Source organism: Aquila chrysaetos, chromosome 12, assembly GCF_900496995.4.
Source record: "Aquila chrysaetos chrysaetos chromosome 12, bAquChr1.4, whole genome shotgun sequence".
Taxonomy (NCBI): domain Eukaryota; kingdom Metazoa; phylum Chordata; class Aves; order Accipitriformes; family Accipitridae; genus Aquila; species Aquila chrysaetos.
The window spans coordinates 24,112,788-24,129,541 of NC_044015.1; the positions used below are offsets into that span (position 1 = coordinate 24,112,788).

General features: G+C 36.5%; 1 protein-coding gene across 9 annotated transcripts in view; it reads right to left on the reverse strand.

The window, feature by feature from the left end:
* Positions 1-16,754, reverse strand: part of RPAP2 (RNA polymerase II associated protein 2) — a 41,891-nt gene that overhangs the window by 20,229 nt on the left and 4,908 nt on the right. For 8 of the 9 annotated variants that reach the window (XR_005933727.1, XM_030032874.2, XM_030032875.2 and 5 more), the window contains 6 exons: positions 16,315-16,403; positions 13,978-14,013; positions 12,167-13,103; positions 11,752-11,846; positions 9,210-9,290; positions 2,123-2,191 (listed from right to left, as the gene is read on the reverse strand). Coding sequence is in view for 8 of the 9 variants with exons in the window: in XM_030032874.2 (XP_029888734.1) it covers positions 2,123-2,191; positions 9,210-9,290; positions 11,752-11,846; positions 12,167-13,103; positions 13,978-14,013; positions 16,315-16,403 (1,307 nt within the window). In the remaining variant the exon portion in view is untranslated. The remainder of the gene's footprint in view (positions 1-2,122; positions 2,192-9,209; positions 9,291-11,751; positions 11,847-12,166; positions 13,104-13,977; positions 14,014-16,314; positions 16,404-16,754) is intronic. The other variant, XM_030032873.2, reaches the window with a different exon arrangement.

Sequence of the window (16,754 nt, forward strand, 5' to 3'; positions counted from 1 at the left end):
GACTGTAATTCTTTTTATGAGCAATATTAGTAAGATATGACAGACTCCTTGGCAGACTGCAGAAGGTGAGAAAGGGCCACAATCTGAGGACCTGTCTGCGAGGGGTTGCCCAGGTCCTCAGTAGCCTTTCCTTGCACACTTCTGGCTTCCACTAAATATTCAAGTTTGATTAGAATTTCCAAATAATTAAATGTTCTGTTTTAATCTTTCTGGAAATGATGCAACACTCGATCATCATCTTAGAGCAATCTTAACACTCATTCTACCCCATCTACGTTCTTCCACATCCTCTCCTAAGAGGGGGCTGAGAGAAGTTGTTCAAAATCTGAATATCATGAGCTTGCAAGAACCTTACAATAAACTGAAGTCAACAGGAGTTTTATTCATGATTTCACTAGAATAATATTAGAAATAAAATCTACTCTATTTTAGGATCAAATATAATTCATTTGCTTAGGGATGGACCCTTAGAAAGCAGAAGTAAAGAGACTTATACTCGCCTTATATTGATGGCTACCAAGACTGCCTGCTACTTGTATAACATTTTAAAGCAATTGTAAAACCATCATTAGGTATGTAAACGTTTAGAGCTCATCATACGCGGAGAGACCAGCAACATATTTTAACTTCTGATCAAAAGAGTCACCATTTCCTTAAATGTACAGAAACTACTTGAAAAATTCATAAGATCTGTTTCACAAATTACCAATTCAACCATAAGAATATATAGTAAAAATGACAAAAGATTTGTTCTTATAGTTGATAAAAGATTCATGCCAAGGCATTCAAGTAAAGTTACTTTCTGTGTTCTGATTTAATGAATCATTTGAGCGGTATCTGGCTGGGTGACACAGATGTAAGGCTCGCTGAAGCCTACTCTAATGCCTGCTGGTATAGTCTTCCTTGGGACAGGAAAGCCAGAACAATGTGTCAGACTGAAGTAATATCAAGGAAAGTAAGTGCAGTACTGGGGATGCTATGAGGTTGGCCCACAACACTTCTTGACCTGTGAATGTCTGTAAGTACTCCTCTGTCCTACAGGCTCCAGTGACCCAGGAAGCCCAAAAGAAACAGCAGCAGTGCGGTAATAAACAGTCTCTGGAATAAGATTTTTGCAGTCTTGTAATTCAAGCTGAAAGACATACAAAGACTGCTTGATGGTTTAACCCTACTGAAAGGCAGGGCCTGACACTGTGTGAAACCACCAGTGATTTCTTAAAAGGTGAACTAATGTTAAATGTTTAATATGAATTTGTGAGAACTGTTTTATGCAGTACAAAGTTTATATCTTTAACTTCAGAAATGTACACGAATTTGGAAAATATAAATTAAGGAAGTTACTTGAGGCATATGACTACACCTTTTATAGATCATGCCGCTGTGTAGAAGTTTACTGAAAGACACTATAATAAAATCAGACTTCCCATCAGGAAAACCCTTGGAAAGAATTTAATTCCACAGTAAGTACAAAACAGCTAACAAGGACTGTAGGCACTGTAGTATCATAATCTTAAGCAATAAAGCTAATCCTCATAAAAATAAAATACTGGGTCCCAGTATTCCTTTGAGAAATTTGGGAGCTGCTAAGAAAGCTTTCCCCTCTCAAAGTTAAGTTTGCTAGAATATTCAAACGAACATATTTAGAAGCACACCATATCTTTATGGAAATAATTTGACTTTAATAATGAAAATGAAACCTTTTAAGAAATTAGAAATAAAATGAGAAATTAAAAGTGTGACAGTTATGCCAAATCCAAATAATACAATACAAATGCCATTTTGTCCTACTGTCAGAGAGGGGAAGAATGTCTGTTAGCAGCAAATGGAAGAGAGTGAAGTATACTCCTCCTTCACCCCACCAGCCCTCTTTAAAAACCCCTAAAGCTTAACTTTTCTTTTTTTTTTAACATAACATTAAGTTTGTCCATTGTTAACATGTTGTTGTAAGTGGGACAATACTGTTTTGTCAAGAGAATTTAGTTAATTTACATGAAAAAAATATTTCTGTTGATTCCCCAGTTAAAGAAATCTTTCCCTCCTTTTATCTGAAAATTAAATCTTGTCTCGATAGGCTTGTTAAGACAGTTGTGTATGAGAATATTTGACATTAAAGGGTACTTACACAGATAACAAAACAATAGCAATTAGAGTCCATTCAGGCATTTTGTGAATAATATTTCTGTTTGTTAACCTGAAAAATAATAATAAAAAAAATCAGAACATTTCTGAGTAAAATTAAACAGATTTTAACTGTGGAATTTTGATTTAAGTCTACCACTGAAAGACTTAATACACTGAGTTACAATGTAGCAGTTACAGCTGTATCTAAGCGATTCACCAACTTGCAGGCTTCTCTCTCATCTTATCCTGTAATGGACTAATTGCATAATTCCCAATATGTCTCTTTTTTCTATATGAAAGTGGGATGGGGAAGACTGAACAGAAGCTAATTTTTTGAATTATCTCACAAATAGTCCTGGCTGCTGTGAGGGCTCAGCTCTCACTCATATCCACTGGGAAATTCCCAGAAACTGCACATGCGTTTCTGAAAAGACAGGCTTTCTTACACTTAGTTTCCCCCCTGTTGGCTTCAGATCCAGATTTGCTGTAAAAGCTAATGTTGCAGAAACAGACTGGATTTTATAAGATACTGGAGACAATCCTCTGATGATTCTTGTTTTTAAAATGGAAACTTGGAATTCTAATTTATGCCATGGGACCCAGTGCAGGTATCAGAGCAAGAAAATGAGGTGTGAACCAAGAACCACATCGGTGCTCAACAAAAGTGCTGCTGCATTTTATACCCACTGACCCATTTGGCTGAACTTTGTAATAAGCCAGATCTGCTTTAAGGCACATGTTAATCTGACTTAAAACAATTCATATATGAATTGCTATGGCTGAATTTAGGCATGACCCGTGGTGTTGAAGACAAGCAATTTCATGGAAAAGCCAGAGCTAAAAACAAAGCTGTGGCTATACAGGCACCCAAAAAAGCTAGCAGAATTAATTTTATTCAGACAGACAGCACCATCCAACAGAAATACTGAGGGGCAAGTGCCTCCCTATGTTTGGGGGGATGATTCCTTCTTGCTCTCAGCTTCCATTCTATGCAGACTTGTATAAATTCAGATCCAGAATGAAGCTACCCTGTCATTCATACCCACTTCTACACACACTGGTGAAGATGGGAGGTTGCTTAAAATTAAATACCTGGCAACAAATTCAAATCTAGGGTTTTCTTCCTCAGTAAGATTTTTTTTTTTTTTTAATTTCTTTGGGCAAGTATACAGAAGTATTTGTATTTGTACTTGCAATTGTTAAAAGTAAAATTCTGTTAACTAATTGCCCCAAATTATATTCAAAATGTTCACTAAGAATGCAGTTATAAGATGTTTTATAGGATCATTTTGCATTTCCCTATTTCAGAAAGATATTAAAAATTAATAAAATTAAATTTTATTTAAGGATAGTAATGATTAAAGCAATATTATCCTATTTTTCTCCTCGAATATCCAAGTCTTCCAACCAAAATAAGATTTTGAAGCAATGATTACTCAAATAGTGTCTCCACAGCCTGAGTTTTGTTAAACGATGAAAGGAAAAGCAATGTTTTGTACTACACGTACAGGAATTGTCATGTCAAACTAGAAACAATAGTTCCAGCAAATACAGGTTATTTTTGTTATTAAAAGATTCATGTTTACCAATTACTATTTGAAATAGCTGGCAACAAAGCTCGTACCTGGTAAACTGTTACATTTTTCTAGAACAAGAGACAAAACAAAGACTGAACGTCTTGACTCAACACTGATGACAGTGGTAAATACTACCAACAAATGCCTGATGGAATCATCTTGACAGGCAATTCATATGTAACATTCCAGTTAATCTGCTATGATGAGACACAATGGAAGAGACAGCTCTAAGCCACCTGGGAAAACTCTGTCAAATAGAGAAAGCAGCTTTATTTCAATGGTCTACATGGAGTTATTATTGATTAGAGCACAGGAAGGTGTCATTCTTGTACACAAACTGAGAGATGCAGTTATTTGTGTCAATTAACTCTTATTCAATGTTAGTATTGATTGGCAAGGTCTGAACACTAGTCATTGCCATCAATATGCTATTTATGAAGGAGGTAGTCAAAAGACACAGATAACCAGCAGGATACAGCAATATGGATCTGCTGATGTACTACTGTCACTGGACTGGATGAACAGTCAAGCTTCCACAATGAGTAACCTTTCAGTACAACACCTGTCCTAAAACACTTGCGCAGCTGAAAAAAAAACCGTTTCAGGCAGATCAGACTAAGGCTAGCAACCTACAGGTGTGAAGCCTTAAATAATAAGGTGCAGTGGAAGGGCAGTCACTTTCAAAAACAAGCTGTGTGTCAACACCAAGGCCTCTGAAGAGCAAAGCTTTCAGAAACAGGGAAGTGCAAGTCCTCTGTAAAAATGGTTCATTAATTCTTTGTCTTGCCTCTAGCCAAAACTGTAACTTCAGAACAATCCATGAGAGAGGTCACTAGATTTCTGTCATAAACATATAATGTGGAAACGTTAAAACTGTACAAAACTTCATATACATGATTTGAGTTTTAGAGTGAAATATTTTCTGTTAAAGAGTTTGGATAAATTCTCCCTCACCTACCCAAAGGAAAAAAAAAAACAAACAATATGCAACTTTCCAAAACAGAACATCTCCACTTTCTTGGCCTCTGTGGGGCAGGATAGGTAAGCCAAGAAAGTTGGATGATCGCAAACAGCTGCGTGGGTTGCTTAGTTGCTAGTTTGTGCATGTTGTGGTTCAACCCAGCAAGATGCACTGCAGCTGGACTGGACTGCTTCCACCATCTAGTAGGCAGCAGGAGTTTTAGTACTCTATGAAGGAGCTCAGACTGAGCAGATGGATCCAAGCAGCAGAAGCTGACAGGATAAAGGACTAAAGAGTAAGATGCATAAAAATTCCATCCCAGATGACCCCCCAATAACTGACTAGTGCCCAGCCTGCAAAGAAAGTGAACTCTGATAGTGAAGTTGTAGGAATACAGGGGAGTCCAAGGTTAAAGTAACCAGTAAATAAAAAAAGTAAACCCAAAAATGACAGCAAAAGAGCATACACAGTTGGTTCTACTTCTTTTCCTCTAGTTATCTTACCATTTAATTACCATCAGCTGTGAATTTTGCTAGCAGAACTCCATTAGCAAATGATGGCCTGATTTGTAAACAGTGCCTGCTGTGGCAGCCGATTTAAGCACATCCCTTAGGTACCTGTGCAAGAACTGGGACAGGGACTGCAACAGACTTGAAGTTATAGGAAAGAAACTCAGCAATGCAGGAGCTCACCACCCTTTCCTCAGCAGGATTACATTTCCTGGGATTTCTAGGAAACAATTTGATAAAATAACACTGTCCAACAGGGAATGGCAGATGGACACCAGGATTATTATGCTAAATAGTAATCCCCTAATAGACCCCTAGCATCGGATACTATGAACAAGATGCAAGTAATGTAACTGGTTAATATAAAACAATCTTTTAAAAGTATATTTTTCTTTATACCTATTGATAAATTATAGTCTTGAGTGTTATTTCCTTTTCTAGAAGTTTGTTTATCCTTACAATGAGAATATACTTGTCATCTATGAGCTCAATTTTTAACATGTTGCTATGAATTTGACTAATAACTAGTAGCTATGAGTTATTGGTACTAAATGTACATTTGGTGAAAAAACATTCCTTTGAACAGGTCCATGCTTGCTGTCTTTCAGTTTTACCTAGTATGTCCATGTTCTTACACTGGGAGAAAAAGAAAAAAATGTGCCCCAAATGGAGAAGATTTTCTTTCTTTTTTTCATTTTACAATTTATCTTTGTTGCAAAGTGAAGTCATTAGCATCTTTGCAAATGAAGCAGCTTTTTTGTTCACACATTGAGATTCCCAGGTGTAGGCATATGTAACTTCAGTTCAAGAATCTGACCTGTTAAGTTTGGCCATTTGCCTATTCTGTAATGCAGAAAGCTGACTTCATGGGATTAGGACATAAAGTTGTGGCTTTAGGGGACCTCAGCTATCTACAGTTTTTCCAAAACTTGCACTAAGATGAGCAAAGTTTAACTAACCCAGGTCAGCACAGGCAAATACTAAAGCATAGATCATTTTTCTTCAGGTTTCAATGAGACCAATTTAACCATAAAAGACAGCTTCTCTATCCCCTGAAAAAGAGCAACATATTTATGTACTGTAGTATAATTTAGTTTGATGAGTTACTATTATAACTTTAGGGTCTCTTCAAGAGAAGCCCATTTACTTGAGAAAAGGTCATTAACATTCTGGTACTTTCACATTTCTGTACATAACCTTGTCTATGACAAAGTATTGCTGACTGACTTGAAATCCAGAACCTAAAATTCCACTTAACAAGGGTAATAGGTAAAAGCTTATTAGCGAGCACATACACTAGATAACATACACTCACGATACATATTTAAAAGCTAAAATATTCTTGGAAACAAGGTAAGACAAACCTGTAAGAAAAAGTCTTGAACACATCTTTAGGAAACAACTGTGTCATATTCAATGACAGAGTTCAATGTCAACGATAAGCTCCATAAAAGGAATTAAAATACTTGCAACCACAACATTCAGATGAAATTCTATATTCAGTATGGAATATTATGCTTAAAAAACCCCACAACCATACATTCACAAACTTAATCATTTAGCCTCGATTTATATATAAATAGCTAATTTTCTCTTTTCTTTTAACAAAGTGCCCTTACACACTCTGGAGAATTATCTGACATCTCAGTTTTCGTAACAAAAGCTTACAGGCACTGAGGGACTTTGTTTGGGAAGAGCTCTAACCATTCTAAAATGTCTCTTGAGATCCCTCTAGTGCGTTTCCCAGCAGTGGTGATTGAATAAAATGCTGCCCAAAGGGGGCTGAACTGCAAGCGTTCCTTTAAAAACCAATGGAGCTGAAAATCGTTGTTGCTTAGTTCACCACATGCTCTTTTACCCTTCTCCAGCTAAGCTCTACTACAGCCATATGTTTTATCTCCTACCCTCTTTGGCAAGTTCTTCAGCCTGAAATATTTCCAGTACAGGAAAAGCAGGAAAGAGCACTAGCATTTGTCAGTGCTCCCTCCATAGTCATTAAGCATTTTAACCACATTAACAAAGAAAGTAACGTTTAAATTTCTATACCCTGCAAACATAAATACCGCTTAAAATTTATCCCAGGTCCCCCTGCCAAAGCATCTAACCTAAAATCAGACAGACCACTCGTATTAAGTGAATTCAAACCTACGTACAGAACTGGAGATTCAAACCTACGCCTTCATCTTAATATCCATGAGCTAGCTTTTGTGTATCAACAGACCCTTCCGTATCAGAAATGCAAGAAGGAGTAAGGGCCCAAAGGTTTTTACTGCTTCCCTATCTCCTGTATTTTTGTATTGTTTTACTATCAGTGACAATAAAACTCCATTTATTTTGATATATACATATACAGATATATATAAAGGTACTTATAAATTCTTGTGTAGTGCCCATAATTGTCTTCAACCATCCTCCGCCCCAAATACTGAATTTCAAAGCAATTTATCTGGAATCTTCACACTAAGAGAGCCCCAAGAACTTGCTACCATTACCTTCAACTTACTTCCTAACAAAAAAGACTTAAAAGTAAACTCATGAAGTGTTACCTGAGGCATCAGAAATAGATCAGGGGAGACTTTTAAAATATTGCTACAGGAGCCAGGTATTGGGATCAAAGTCCAAGTTAATTAGACTTGGTTCCATTCTGTAAATCCACAGATGTATACATATATATGTTTTCAGAAGTCCATTTTGGCTTCAAGGCTCCTTTGCTATAAACCACTTTTAAAACTTCATATTCAAGCCACATTGTTTTTGAATAGCAAAAATGATTTAAAATAGAAGTTCTGCTTTTGAGAACCTCCAGGACTTCTTACATAATCAACCATACAAAAGTAGATTGAAAGAGACCAAATGTAGTTTTTCCAGTTCTATCAATCCAAAAGCTAAACTGACTATTAGGCATTTAGACTGCAGAGCAACAAAACTGTTTTAAGGCACAAAGATCTTTTTTAATAGTAGCTACACATACAGCATATACCTGCTGCTCCAACATAACCAAAAACATCTTCCCTGGTTTCATTGTTGTTGTTAAAATAAAAGATTAATCACAACTTAAAAGACTGCAACTACAGAATCATGTTCAAACACTAATAATTCTGTTAAATAAAAAAGATCATGCACAGAGTCACCAGAAAGGAAGAGTATCTTTTGTAGTAAGAAATCCTGCTTATAGAGATCTGTGTTTTGGTGGTGTCCTTCCAGGCATGAGATAAATCATAAGCAATCAGGTAGAGCTGGGTTTCTATTCACCAGAGCCTAGATTCCTTGTGGCAAACGCCACATAAATGAAATTTGGAAAATTTATATGTAAACCTCATGCAGGTTGGGGATGGGGGGGGGAATTTCAAGAGCGAAAATGTACACAGAGCTAGAAACTGTTGATGCTCCTTTTCCTGACAATACTTCAAGATGCAGGACATGACTAGGTCCAAGTTATGAGAGTTGTGTCCCAAAGAAAAGCTAAAAATATTCAGAGTTACAACCATTCTGTTTTCCCTTCTTCTTTATCCTAGTGTTTCCAAATACTGCCTTTAGTGCTTCTGACTGAAGCAGAAGCTTCATTTGTGGGGATGAAGTGTCCGCTAGATCTACTTGCCCTTGAAATTGGGAACAAGACAGGTCAAACTGGACCTTCTTCCTGGCTCTAGAAGTTAGTGGTAACAACTATTAATCACATTAAAACCATTTAGCCTGGCTGTAAGGAGCCAGAGCAAAAGAAAGTGACAGATCTCAGAAACTCAGGCTTAATAGGAGGTGACGAGGTAGCAGAACCTTTAAAAGACTCACCATCCTCCTCCAGAGACCACTGGCCTAGTTTTTAAAAATCTACAAATACTCCTGGTGACCTAGCCACTGTCAGGAGCAGGGAAAGGGTTGACTTGTTAGTCCACAGGGAATGTGACATTACCTACATGAACACACAGCTAGAAAAGGGCAAATCTGCAATGGGGCACTCTCTGTGCCCAAACCGCAAATCATTCAACAGCATTGATTAATTACTCAATCAAGAAGAATCTCTAAGTAAAGACCAATACTCACTGGAAAGTTTTGACCAGTTTTTTTAGCTCTGTGTAAACATCACCTGGAGTAATCTGAAGAGGGCCCAAAACTGCAGGTAATCTAGAAGACAAAAGACACTGGTCAATATACATTTTCCTCTCTTTCTCATCTCAAGTAGGGCTTCCACCAAAGCTCATGGAAGTTAATAAAAAGAGATTGATTTTTGTGTAGCAGATCAGGCCAGCAGTTTACATTTCAGATTCCTCTGAGTGGTGTTTGGGCAACACCTTCACTTTACGACAGCTTGTTTTTAAAAATAAGCAGCTGTAGTTCAGTGTGAAGAAGAAATGAAATGTAGTTTTACATGCATACTCTTATCAACTTCACATTTCAGTTCTGACAAGACATTCATCATCAAAGTGTTTACATTATGAGGATTAGAATTCCAGGCCTCATAAATGTTTCAAATATTTCTATTTACCTGGTTCAAAAATAACAATATAAAAGGAAACTACATGTCTAAATGAGGTTTGCACAGAGAATGTATCTGCTAACCTCAGACTCACATAGATGCAACAGAAATAACATTCCACTGCAAGCCTGATAGTTGGAATTAAGATGATAGTAGGGTAATTAGAAAATTTCAAAAGAGAAAAAAAAAAAAAAAAAAAAGACAGATTTCCTCCCTACTTGACTGCGTAAAAATTGAAGCACACAACAAACCACACATACTGTTTAACTAGTTGTCAGTATCCGCAAAATGCTGGAAATAACATGCATTGTTTTTCACATTTGGGATTTAACTTTTGCCTCTATTTACTGGTTTAATCGTTAATATCCTCTTGCATTTGAATATCCAGTTATTTACATGTATATGCATGGTGCATCAATATTGCTGGAAAAATCAAGATTTCTATTCTCCTTTACATCGCTGCATGTTTTACAAAAACTGAACACAGGACTCTTATGACGTTGGGCATACTCATATTCCTGCTGACTTCATGTGAACACACTAAGAAGTCATTGCTTTATCAAAATGAAAATTGTCTCTCTTACTTAAGTGCGACAGGACTACTGCATCACCTCATGAAATTTAAAATGATCAACTAAAGAAGGGGATAGTCCAGAACAAAACCTTTGAAGAAACAAAGAAAAAAAAAATCAGTCTTTCTTATCCTCTATTCATGGAGTGCCTGACTTTTAAGTTCAACAGAAATTTTGCTAGAAGCTGAAAATGACTGACAAACTTGTGGAAAAATTCAACGAAGCAGAGAAACTGCTTTACCATATAGTAGTATTCCTTGGACTCTGTGCAACGTTGACACTTACAGAAAGATCAGAGATAGCCACCTTTCTTGCAGCATGGTTTGATTCCATGTTTGTGGCCTGTCTCAGGCCTGTTGCAGGTAGAGAGAAGCAGAACGGAGTGGGTTTTTTTTGGTTTTTGGGGGAGTTTCAGTTGTGGGTTTTTTTAGTTAAAAAAGAAAAAGATTCTGCAAAAACTAGTTCGGCTAGGTAAAACAAACTACAACCATGTAAAAGCAAAATACCTCTAACAAAACCACCACAGTCATGGCCTTCAAACCCTCATTTATCTGCACTGCCTTGACAACAGGAGTATTTTCAAGGTCCTCTCAACTTTGACAATTTAATAATTTTAACAGGTACAGCAGAGATGCCTTAATCTCTTTTCTGGGACTCCAAAGCCCTTTTATGTATGTGAAAAAGGTCTGGTGTTTGTAAAGTTTTAAGATTCAATTCTGAAGGCCTTATATGGTTGTAGCTAGAGGCATACTGATACCAGCCATCCAAACATGGACTAGAAACTCTTTTAATAAGACCTTTGCTTAAACTGTTAAGAGGTCTGAAAGCACAGCTTCCTTCTGTGTAATTTGTTTACCAGGAGCAGTATGCTTAATGTACAGGACAGATATTTGCACTTCTCCCAATCAACTTCAAGTTTTTCAGTTTAGACTTGAGAAGTTGGTATATACAGCTAGTTAAATATTTCATATTTTATGTACATCAGAATCTGCTTTTAGACAACTTAATCTAAGCTATTTGGATTCTTGTATTTCCAGATAACTGAGGGAAAGGATGATGATAATTAAAGAGTTTGCTGTGGAATTTTTTTTTTTTTTTAAGCACATATTCTCATTTTAAGCTCCATGTGTTATACCAACATTTAGATCCAAAAACCATAGAAATTTTCAGTGTAATGGCACAATTGTGTTGACTTCTGCCAACTACTGAAGAGTGGGAACATGCTGCCACGCCAGCCTGGAATGTTGTCAACTACAAGCTTCAATGCTTGTAGGAAGGGACAGGTTTCTTCTAGAGAAGATCTTAGTAGTGAGATTCTGACATCTACCTCAGCCGGCTGTGCAAACTGACATCTGCAACTGGACTGCAGATGACTGTCTCAGGAATAAGTAAGTTCTTTAGGGCAGTAAAACGGGTGTAAGTTATGAATAAGGCCACCTAGAAAAAGCCAGAATGTCCTTGGACAGTGTGTTACTTAAAATAATAATGAATGAGCATCAACTTCAGCTTCACTTTTACCAAAGTAAAGGATACTTACGCTTTTCTCAGTTTTTCAAGGACAATTCGCTTTCTAATCTGCATTTGTGCATTTGAATCAACAAGTGGGAAGGTGAGATCTTCCTGTTGATCATCCTGTATTAGACAAAAAACTTTAACAGCTATCACCTAGTATTTAATTAAAAGTCAATGCATCAAAACAGTCACAGCTCATCAATAAATGTTTAAACATAAGAAAACTCTCCTCTCTGAATAGAAAAAAAACCCCAACCAGTAATTTCTTAATGGACAGAAGCTTGCTCAATCTGACCCAACATACAGTGTGCAGCTAACCTACTTTTCCCCTTCCCTATGCTAGATACTTATTCACTTATGATGACAGAAACAAAGAGCTTGTAAAAATTCTCTGAAGGCAGGCTTTATACAGCCTCAACACTATTCCAATGGACACTTACTTTGTCTTTGTTTGGATGTTCCTCTGCTTGCGCATGTGTCACCACCTCTTCAGCCAAGATACACTTTCCTTTATAGAACTCTTTTACTCGGAGTTCTAGGAACTCTGTTTCTTCTTTTAACTTTTCATAGCTAGGCACAGGCTTAACTATTCCACCTGGGCCTGTGAAAGGTAAAGAATAGTTCAAACTGTTTTCAGACTCCCCTATAGCAACAGTGTTAAGATCATCAGCTGTATCTACGTCATCCTCATCAAGTTCTTCATTCTCCTGGTTGGCAGATGATATGCACTCTGATGAACACAAAGAAGTATAGTTTGGGCCATAGAGAAATTTTAAAGTTTCCTCAGTTCTCCATTCCGTAAGTGTTTTCTTAAGCACTTCTAACAAACTGCCTTTGGAATTAACTGGATGCCTCAGTTCAGGTTTTTGATGTTCTTTTGAGTTAGCTAGTGTTCTTTTAAGATGTTCTGCGCCTCTTTTGCTCACACCTAGAAAAACTATTTGTGAACCACAGGTATTTTCATAGTTTTCTGGAGCACTTGATTTCCCTTCAGTAGTATTTTTTGAAGGTTGTGCAGTTATTTTATTATGAACAGAGCAAGCATGCATTTCTTCCTGAGCATCTAATGTACAATTAGACAGTCGTTCAGTGGCTTCTACCACATCTGAGTCTTCAGTTTTAGGGCTGGAATAGACTTTCTGAGCATGCTTCTTTTTGAGGGTGATGCTTCTGTGCAATTGCTGTGCAAAATTGGCTGAACTTGACTGACTTCCTGGTAGGACAGAAGAAACAAATTCTTGTTCAGTATCACTACTGCTGTCAGTGGCTGTGTCATGAGAACCAGATTCACATGGATTTGAAGATGTCCTAGGATTTTCAATGTCAGATGTTTTAATTACTTCATCACGTAGTTTCACCTCTTCTCCAGACTGTCCACTGTAACAGAAAACACAAGCCATCAATGAAATAAGAAATGGGCCTTACCTGTAATAGCTTTTCATTCTCGTGTAAGAAAGATAAATAAAGCATTTTTCCCTTATAGTAGAAGTGTACTTTTTTGCTAAAGAATCATAGCTGCTCTTCTAAAAGCCTTCTTGAACTCAGAGAGTTGTAATGTTCTGCAGTCAAAATGACAAGTACAGACACTATTTACAGAAGTGAGTTTTCAGTTGCTTATTGGCAGTTAGAAAAGAATAGTAAACAAGATATTATTAAAGACAACAGAATAATGTCAGACTTGGCATGATGAATAGTGCAATTTTAAAATTAAGATAGGCATCTTAACATATATGGGAATATTGTACCCTAAAATCAGGGGGACAGCAGAGCTGTTTTTAGCATATGTAAGTTTGCCACCTAATGGCCACGTGTTGCAAAAGAAAACAAACAAAAAGTCACAATACACAGCACGGTACAGAGAGATGACAGAGTAGCATTTCATTTTAGCTGATATAGATGTTTTAGATTAAGAAGTACAGAAGCTTTCATCACATATAATTGGTACTATTTTCTTTATAAAGAATAGATGGTATAAAATATGCAAAGTACAAACAGTGTATTTGTTTCAGATTTCAACAGGCTCAATTAAGACATACAGGCCAAGAGCAGCTGTACACTAAATCATACAGATCAAATATGCTGGTTTAGAATCACAAAGGACAAAACTAAACAAGACAAATAACCTTTTGTGTAGGTTCTAATAAGGTCTTTTCTATAACACAGGAAATCAAAGATTCCCCTTTCACCTGATATGATGTTAATATTTCTAACTATAAGTGCATGTAACAAAAAAAATTATTGTTCAGTGTACCTCTGTCCCTCCTTCAGCAGCTCTATGTCTGGTGGTCTGCAAAAAGAAGACACAGAATGAAGATTTTCCTGCTAAATCAATGCTCTTGAAATACACATTAATACAGAAGATACATACTTGAGGTTAGAAGGGACATCTGAGGATCTTCTAGTCCAAACCCCCCTGTTCAAAGCAGGATTAGCGAAAGCAGGTTTATACATACATGTTCACAGAGTGTGACTCGTGCCTCCAGCACGATGCTGTTATGTTGAACAAAATTTAACAGAATCAACAGGTCACACAAATGTTAAGTCAGAAAGGACCTCCAGAAGTCTCTAGTCTCACCTCCTGCTTGTAATGCAATTGTCACCAGTGCTAGATCAGGTCAGCCACAAATTCATGAAGTTTAAATCTTGAAAACCTCCAAAAATGGAGATTTCAAAACATTGTTGAGTATCCTGTTTCATTCCACCATAACCCTAGTTCAATTTTTTTTCCTAATGTCCAACCTGAAGCATCCATGTGATAATTTGTGGCCATCACCTCTTGTTAAGTTTTCTGCCATCAACCATGAATAGTTTGGCTCTGTAATCTTTGTAACTTTTTTCAAGTAGTTGTAGACTGTTTTCAGATCACCCTTTGGTTTCTTCTTCAACAAAGTAAACATGCCAAGATCCTCATAGGTCACAAAGTTCCAATAGTAAAAAAAAATCCTGAGCTGTTTATAGGAAAATGTTCCAAATTGATGCAAAAAAAAAAAAAAAAAAAGAATATTCAGGATATCTTTACTTATTTAAAATTTTACTTTGTTAAAAATTAGGCTTAAGTTATACTGCTTTAAGAAAATGGAGTTCAAAGGTTTCCAGCAACAATAAGAAACATTACTGAACAAATTCTGTTGGGTTTCTTGCCAAAGCTCTGCTTGGACTTAATCTGCTTCAATTCAGTTATGAGACAGCACCACAATGCTATTCATTTTATCCAATGCTAAATGTTGAAATCCTCACCCACCTGTCCTATGAATGAAAGAAAACCTTTTAAGCATGCACTAAATCCAAGTCAATGCACTAACACCTCTCAGTGTATAAAAAAACCCACAGGTTTAAAAAGATGAAAGCTGCACCACTTGTATGAATGAATTGAGTCTGGGAACTAAAGGTGATAACATACAATGATTTAAATTATTAACTCCATAGAACTCTTCTTCAGAGTTTTAAGTGAAGGTTGTACTCTTTTGTTTCAAAAGAATTTCAGATAGCCTAATGTGTAAACGTGTATCAGTGTGTACACATGTATGTGGTTGTGCAAACAGATATACCTAGCCATAAACTATCTGGGGTTTTGTTTGGTTTTTTTTGAAAATACCGCCTCTCCACCACCACACAGCATAAATAATTAACTACGTCAGGCATATCAGAACTATACACTTTCGATGTTAAGAATAAAGGGAGAATTTATAAATACTTTCTTTAAAGACAGCAAAACAATAGCACAAAAATACTGGTAAACGTACTTAAACATTTAATGGAGAGACTAGTTTTACCTACTAGAATCCCTCAGACCAGATCAGGCTGCTCTAAATCTCTTCTCTCATTGACCAGGTATTTCATATGGCTGATCTGAACTGTGAAAATGAGTTCACACGTGTAATTTCAGCTAGTTCCTTTTGTTGAAAACCAGAAGACTATAAAAAGTAGTGTCTTAGAGAACAAAAGCTGAATAAATTCAGCTGAACAGTCTCTAGGCAAGTATTTATTGTTAAACAGTGACACCCATTGACTCAATTCGTTATTTGCAAGCCTATGTTTCCTAAGCTAGGAACATGGACTGCATCACACAGTTCCAAAATGTGTATTGCAGTAACAACAGGAAATGGGCAATCTGAAATTTAGACAGGATAAAGAATCTCTTCATGTTATAGTCAGTATAGTTCAGGTGCAAACATTCACAGTCTAACCTTAAGACCAATGCCAAGTGCTGTGCTAAAATTAGCAAATCTCTTGTAACAGGATGAATTCATCCTGTACATTATATGGCTTGTAAAAATCCAGTCCTAATAAGTACATTTTAAAGTTAATAGGAGTTGACTATTATTTATGAATAGTCTGCCCCCTAAATTATCATGGTCATGTCTACTAAGTAGTCATGAGTAGTACTGACTCATGTCAATTTATTGTAATCAATATGGCAAGAACACTTTTTAAAACGAACACCATGCTAAGCTAACATGTTAACATCAGTTACCTTTGCTTCAGCTGAATGATTTTGATGTACTGCAGCTAATTAATTAGCATTGCAGCTTGGATAGAGAAAATAATATTCTCAAAAGGAGCAATGAATGTATAAGATTATACTTACTTTTCTTCTTCTCGCATCCATACTGGACTTTTGGAAATTTGAGCTTCAAAGTATTTAGATGCTCTATAGCAAAAGTTGCTGCAAAAGCACTGGAAATGAGATAGAAAGCAAGAAAATATGACTAAAGACAACTTTAATACTCACAGAAAGGTACAAAAGTCATTGTTTTTTATGCCCGTTAAATTAAGTACCAATTCATTTTTCTTTTTAAGCCTATGACCAGGTTTTTAATTCACCTGAGAAACCAAACCTATCAAATAGGTCTATCCCATTCCCCACAAGCCACTTTTAGCTGCTTCTTTTTTCCCCACTTTTCTGCTTTTTGCACTTTTATTACATACTAAGAAGTAAACCAGTGTTGGATTCTACTTAACAATAATTAAAAAAAAAAAACAAAAACAACAAAACCCAGAACTGTTCAAAGAGCAATCCCTAACCCA